This window comes from Brassica rapa, chromosome A04 (genome assembly GCF_000309985.2).
Source record: "Brassica rapa cultivar Chiifu-401-42 chromosome A04, CAAS_Brap_v3.01, whole genome shotgun sequence".
Classification (NCBI taxonomy): Eukaryota; Viridiplantae; Streptophyta; class Magnoliopsida; order Brassicales; family Brassicaceae; genus Brassica; species Brassica rapa.
The window spans coordinates 8803034-8810880 of NC_024798.2; the positions used below are offsets into that span (position 1 = coordinate 8803034).

General features: G+C 31.7%; 1 protein-coding gene across 1 annotated transcript; it reads left to right on the forward strand.

The window, feature by feature from the left end:
• The first annotated feature begins 2168 nt into the window (after positions 1-2168).
• LOC103863791 (tryptophan synthase beta chain 2) lies at positions 2169-5467 on the forward strand. Its single transcript, XM_009141547.3, has 6 exons — positions 2169-3238; positions 3381-3705; positions 3880-4096; positions 4179-4716; positions 4887-4985; positions 5095-5467. Exons 1-6 carry the CDS (start codon positions 3169-3171, stop codon positions 5346-5348), a joined length of 1503 nt encoding a protein of 500 aa, XP_009139795.1. The 5' UTR covers positions 2169-3168; the 3' UTR covers positions 5349-5467.
• The last annotated feature ends 2380 nt before the right edge of the window (positions 5468-7847 follow it).

A 7847-nucleotide genomic window follows, 5' to 3' on the forward strand; every position in this document is an offset into this window, starting at 1 on the left:
AAGTCCGGACATTCTTTGCCCCCATCAAACCCTCAAATCCTTCTAAGGTACTATACCATCCTTGACCTGAAAAATATCATTCTCTTTCCAGGAACCATCCGTATAACACCATCTTGACCTGAAAAAATATCATTCTCTTTCTAGGAACCATTCGTAAAACACCATCTTCCTGGAATTGACGGGAGAATCGATCACTACAGTAGTACAATTATTGAAAAAGTAAAGTCATTTTTGTAAATTTTATTTGATTTCATATCTTGTAATAATCAATTTAGTTATTAATATTTTGCAATAAATAGTATAGAAAATATTTTATATAATTAGTACTCCCCAGTTTACATCATTTTATTTAATAGTACAAAAAATCATCTCGCAGTTTTATTCTACAGAAATTTCTTTTCTGTAACTTAATTATTTTATGTTATTCTGCAATTCAATAAATTGCAATTGTTTACAGTTTTATTTGCAATTGTTTTACAATGTCTTCGTCTTTTGATAATTCGTAAAAGACAAACGAGCAGCTAGATACTATTATTGGCCACAGATCTGCTATTTTGGATTTTGGTGGTTGAGTTTTAAATGAACATTAATGCCGCAATATCATCAACATCACGAAGAGGGTAAATATTGAACCGTAATAGGAGTATCTTACTACCAAAATAAAGTAAACTGTTTTATGGAAGCTTTTTCAAAAATTGGTTTTCTGAATTTAGTAAAGGAAAAGAGAAGAATTACAGGAGAAGAAAGAAGACTATATGAAGAAGAAAGTACGTGTTCTCGTTCAAAGAGATGAATGTTCAACCGGGGTGATCTGATAAACTTTCTACCAGCCGTGCTGTAGTTTTCTTTCCTAAAGTTACAGCAGACCAACGAATATCATTAACAGATATATTTGGCTATAAAATCTGTGATTGAGAATGTCACACCAATATTAAATAAACTTTGTTTTTTTAGAGAAATTGCAATGTATAACCATAAAAAAATATAATTCAACATATACCCATAGCAAGCACATGGCTAGAATATGCAATGTATATTTGTGTAATATTATTCATTTTATCCGTCTTGTTTTAATACTGCGAAAGATAATAAGAACAAGAAAATCAAAAAAGAGAATAAGGAAGAAGAGATATAACAGGAAAATGTAGAAAAAAAAAGAAATAGAAAGAGAATGGAAAGGAGAAAAAAAAAAAGAAAAAAAAAAGAGGATAAAGTGAATAAATAAACGGGAAGATGGCGAGAGGGTAAGAGGAAGAAGTATGAGGAGGAGAAAGAGGGAAAAAAAAAAAGAAGAAGATGAAATCAAAGAGAAGAAAAAAAATGTTATAATATACTATACTATTTTTATAAAAAAATAGTATACAATACACATCTCTATAATATTATTTGAGAAATCAGTTTTTATGTGTCGTATTCACGTTAATTTTCATAGTGGTTTATTACACAAATATTCTTAATGAACTAAAAAAAATTATTTCCGATTGCCATTAATAACAATTATTTATGTTTCTTTTTTTCTTAATAAAAATTATAATTAACTTTTTAATATAATTTCCTTTTCTACTAAAGCACATAAATAATAAAAAGAAAAGATTTGTAAGATATTAACATATATTTTATATAAAACGAATTTACTTTTATTATCCTTTATATGTTTCCTACAACAACAAAAATAAAAAAATATCTCTAAATTTTTAAAATATATACCTATTAATATACATAAATTGAAACTTCACAAAACAAACATTAAAATGGAATAATTCAGATATCTTTTTCTACAAGATAATATCCCTTTTGATCGAATAATTAATAAGAAAATAATCTAAATAACATAAATGATTATTTGATATCTTATTTTTCAAAAAATGATTATATCTTATGATCATTTTAAAACCAAATAAATATTTAAAACTATGAGGCTTCAACAAAATAAATAATATTTCTATCTATCAATATATTTTTGATTGAATGATTACAATTTTTATACAAAATTTATCAACACTTTAGTTTTTTTTTATTTTATCCAAAACAGCATATATCAAATTATACATAATCTTACAAAATATATTTTCATCCTAAGATAAAAGTAAACAAAAACTAACTTAACAAGTATTTATTTTAGTATAATTATGGCAAAAGAAAATTGTGATAAAAAATTTGATAAATCCAGTATATTAAAATATTAATATCCAACCATTCTTAATATGAAAATCAAATAAAAAAATATTGTGAATTAGTGTGTAAGTGTTCAAAAAAATGTGCATTAATTTTCAAAATATTACAAGTTATGTTTATTAATGCAACTCAGATTTAATATTTATGTTTCCTATTTTTTCTACAACAATATATACTAATTTATACAAAAATGTACAAATATAAGAGGATGAACTGGACTACATGAAATTAAGAAAATTATAGTCCAATTTAAACATAATTAGAAATAACATATATAATTTAACAGATCAAAAATAAATATTTGAAATAATACAAAATACTATATGTGAAATCACATATCCAATTAAGATGGAAAATAACATTTTTATTATACATATAAATTAAAAAATAGTTTAAAATTTATAAAAAAATATTTTTTTATTAATTATTACATAAGTATTTGTATCTGTGCATGAGCACGGGAAAGTCTCCTAGTGTGTAATAAAGAAGATGATAAACAAACAAAAATAGTATTACAAATACAAATAGACAAAATAGTGTAATATATAGATGAAATATTGTGCAAATTTAGACCCAAAAAAATTGGTGCAAATTCTTTAGCAACAATATAGTTCTGAAAATACAATTACACATGTCCAAGACTATTAGATCACTATCCTCTACCCAAAATAATATTAGACACACATAAGAAAACTATACTATTCTATAACACAAATAGTATAAAATTTCTTTTCATTTAAGTGATGTCAAAACAAAACAAAAAAAACCAAAGTAAAGAAAAAGATGTAAAAGACAAAAGAAGATGAAACAAATTAGTATTCTTTTTTTTTTTTGAGCAACAACAAATTAGTATTCAAATAGTGAGATGTAGTTGGGTGCCGGGAAGTCTTCTTTAAATGCCCCACCGTTCTATGAAATTTTCTCTCACTCTCATAGTCTTCACAGCTCAAGATTTTCTTTCTTTTCTTTTGAAACTGATAAGAGTTGCAAGAAATGGCCGCTCAATTGCTTCTGCCTCCAAACCCATTCACCAAGTCAGCCTCAGCTAAACTTTTCTTCACAGGTAATTGTACATTTGTACGTTTAATATGAACTCGTTTGTCAAAAGGATTTCTTGTTGTTTTTATGGGACTAGATTGTTGTTGAATCTCAACTTCAAAGTTCATCTTCTGATATATAGAGATATTTTGATTTGATTTGATTAGGTGATGACTCAACTCTGAAAAGAAAGTCAAAACACCCAACAAGAGTTTCAAATGGATTTAGCTTAAGAGCAAACGCAGCTTTGAGATCTAACCATAGCTCATCTGTTGAAATTCCAAGTCGATGGTACAATATTGTTGCTGATCTCTCTGTTAAGCCTCCTCCACCATTGCACCCCAAGACTTACGAACCCATCAAACCCGAAGATTTAGCTCATCTTTTCCCTAATGAGATAATAAAACAAGAAGCAACACTAGAGAGGTTTATCGATATTCCTGAGGAAGTTCTTGAAATCTATAAGCTTTGGCGCCCAACTCCTTTAATCAGGTTCTTGATCCCTTTTTCTTCTTCTTTTGTTTATGATTGTACTTGAATGTCATGAAAGAATAAATTAGAATAGTATAAGGATGAAAACAAATACAGAGGATTTATTCCTCTTTTTTTATAATTTAAAAAATCTGAGTCTATCAGTTTAGATGACGTTACTTGCTTTGATTTTAGAGCAAAGAGATTGGAGAAGCTTCTTCAGACACCTGCAAGGATTTACTTCAAGTATGAAGGTGGTAGCCCAGCTGGTTCACACAAACCAAACTCAGCAGTTCCACAAGCTTATTACAATGCTAAAGAAGGTGTCAAGAACCTTGTAACGGAAACCGGTGCTGGCCAATGGGGCAGTTCTTTAGCCTTTGCTTCTAGTCTATTTGGACTTAATTGTGAAGTTAGAAAAATATTTGATTCTTGCCGTGATATCTTGAAAATTTAGTCCTTCTTGTTAAGTACTTGTTTCTTTTACGCTATAGGTGTGGCAAGTGGCCAATTCATACCATCAAAAGCCATATCGCAGGCTAATGATGCAAACTTGGGGGGCAAAGGTTCATCCGTCACCATCGGATCTCACTGAAGCAGGTAGAAGAATCCTTCAGGTCGATCCATCAAGCCCGGGAAGTTTAGGCATTGCAATATCAGAAGCTGTTGAAGTGGCAGCAAGAAACGAGGATACAAAATACTGCTTAGGGAGTGTATTGAACCATGTGTTGTTACACCAGACGGTTATTGGAGAAGAATGCATAAAGCAGATGGAAGCTTTTGGCGAAACGCCTGATGTGATCATAGGATGTACTGGTGGAGGATCAAATTTTGCTGGTTTGAGTTTTCCTTATATCCGGGAGAAACTCAAAGGCAAAATCAACCCTGTTATAAGAGCTGTTGAGCCCTCGGCCTGTCCTTCCCTGACCAAAGGAGTTTATGCTTATGATTTTGGCGATACTGCTGGATTGACTCCTTTGATGAAGATGCATACTTTAGGGCATGACTTCATTCCTGATCCTATCCATTCTGGTAACAAATAAACCTTAAAATCCAAAAACTTAGACATACTGAAGTGGAAGGCTTCTCCATCTCACTGATTCTTGATTTCTTGAATTCTAGATTCTTGATTTCTTGAATTCTTGATTCTTGATTTCTTGGGTTTTACTTTCGGCTAATTTGTTATCTATGGTTTTTAACAGGTGGATTACGGTACCATGGGATGGCCCCATTGATCTCACATGTTTATGAACAAGGTTTCATGGAAGCAATCTCAATTCCCCAAACTGAGTGTTTCCAAGGTAGTTCTTAGTCTAACCACAATTTCTCAATTTAGGTTTACTAACTTACTCCCTTTTATATTTTGCAATGAAATGTAAATCCCAACTTTACCGTTGAATTTTCTTGCAGGGGCTATTCAGTTCGCGAGAACAGAAGGGATAATACCTGCGCCAGAACCGACTCATGCCATTGCTGCAACCATAAGAGAAGCTCTCCGATGCAAAGAAACAGGAGAAGCAAAAGTGATACTAATGGCGATGTGTGGACATGGCCACTTTGACCTTTCCTCTTACGACAAGTATTTAAGAGGCGAATTGATAGATTTATCATTTAGTGAAGAGAGGATTCGAGAGTCTTTGTCTAAGGTTCCTCATGTTGTTTAGCTCCAAATTATGCCCCATGTTCCAAAACAGACGTGAAATAAGTTGGGCCAATTTCATGGCCTTTCGAATAAAGAGGAAACATGAATTTAAATAATGAACACAATGTCTTTTCTTTTCTTTTTCATCACCTGACATACGGCAAATTAGACACATTCCACTTGCCATACACTTTTAAGATGATGATTGTGCAATATACCTTTGAGTCACTACACTTTTGATGAAGATTTTGGAGCACCATGGCTTGTTTTCAGGCTGGTCTTAATAGAGACATTCAAGATCGTCTAGAAATGCAGGATTATGATGACATGGATGAATTGCTACACAAAAATATCCTTATTGATCAGCAGAACAAGAGAAAAATGTTTCCTAGAAACCCATACATTCATCTTCTAAGCCATCCTACGCAAAAGAAGAAAGTAACTTTGCCAAACCGAAAGAAGAACCAAAAACTCATGGAGTTGGCAGAGATGAAAAAGGCTAGGACCAGTGAATCGGTCTAGAGATATGAAGTGTTTTGAGTGTCACAGAATTGGCCGCTATGCCAATGTATGTTCGAACAAGAAGGTGATGATCTTGCTTGAGAATTTGGAGATAGAATCAGAAGAAGAACGGCCATTAGCAGAAACATATAAGGAAGATATGGACAATCCGGTTCATGGAGAGTTACTTGTTGCTAGGAGGTTGTTAAGTTTTCAATCCAAACCAGAGGAGCAAGATCATCGTGTGAATCTATTCCACACATGATGTCAAATGCATGATAAGTTTTGTAGTTTGATTATTAATGGAGGGAGTTGTACCAATATGGCGAGTATGTCATTGGTCGAAAAACTCAACCTTAAGGTCCTGAAACACCTAAAGCCATATTCTCTTCAGTGGAGGAGAAATAAGAATCAATGATCAAGTAAGGGTTCCTATCACGATTGGAAGATACAATGATGAAGTCTTTTGTGATGTTCTATCCAGGGGCGGATCTAGAAATGTATTTTATATGGGGCACAAATATATATTTTATTTAAAATAATTTGACAGTTTTATGAAATTATAAAATATTATATTTTTACAGTAAATATTTTAACTAATTAAATATTCATTATTTTCCAAAATTGTTTACAAAAGTTAGAAAGTTATTTTTAAAAGATATATAATTTTAAGCTTTCAATACATTTTATATGAGTTAATAATAGCAAATTATAAACTCTTAGATAATTAATTGTATCACTGAATAGTTAATCAAATATAATAATATATTTATTATCAGATTTTAATGTTTTTAATATGTATAAACCAGAAAATATTTATCTTCTAGAAATAGAAGGAGTACAAAATAAGTAATTGGAAATTCAAAATTGATATTTACAGTGCAAAGCTGAAAAAATTAGACACATAAAACTACTTTAATAAAATTTAAGAAACAAACGAGAAAAGTTGAAATATGAAATTAAACATTTGACAAAGAAAGAGTAACTGCACACGCTAAATTTGACAACAACAAATAAATAAGATAAAAGATGGGTGAAAAATATGGTCAAGCGTGAAGTGTGTGGCACCATTTACCTCATTTAACCAAATATGCTAGTTTTAAGTACTCAAAATTATGTTACAAACAAAATTTAAAAAATTTAGTATGGGACACGTGCCCCACCTTCTATACAACTAGATCCGCCCCTGGTTCTACCAATGGAAGTTGGAAACATTATGTTGGGTCGACATTGGCAATTGGACCGTAAGCTGATATATGATAGGTTTACAAACAAACACTAGTTTGAGCACCAAGGAAAGAAGATCACTCTCATACCTTTGTCTCCACATGAGGTACATCTCGACCAGGTTCACCACATGAGGTACACCTCAATTTTGGTCGAAGTCTAACGATGCAACCGTGGTCGAACCAGATGATTATACAACCTTGGATGAGCCATTCAATGTCTTGTTTGAACTAGCCGTTAATGCCAACATGGACGATCCACTTGGCGATGGAGCATTGGACGAGATGGGCAAGCCCTGATGGACGAAAGAAGGAGTTGGACAAGGGACAAGTGGATACAATTTTAAAATGGACATAAATAGACCTAATGCTCAAGCAAACATGCATAAGGAACATTTCAAACAAGTTGGAAGTGATGTGGATCGGGTCAAAAACAAAGATGGTCGATTCAACCCAATATCAGCCCCAAAAAAATCATTGATCAGATTGAAAAACCATTTGTTTTCTCTAATGGGCCAATGACAAGAGAAAAGATCAAATAGGTTAAGGAAGCTATTTTATGACTGATCTATTCGGTTGAAGGCGAGGAGATGTTCTTTGGTCGAAATAAAGAAACCAAGTCAATCTTCAACATCTCGGTCTACTAACTTGTCTAGTTTTTAGCTTAAGTCTTTGCCTAGTTTTCTACAATTCTTCTAAGCGTTTGCATGTGTTTTTTTTCTTCTACATATACTTTTGTACGAATTCAGTTTAAATATAATCATCACTTTTATCAATCTTTCTCTTAACCAATT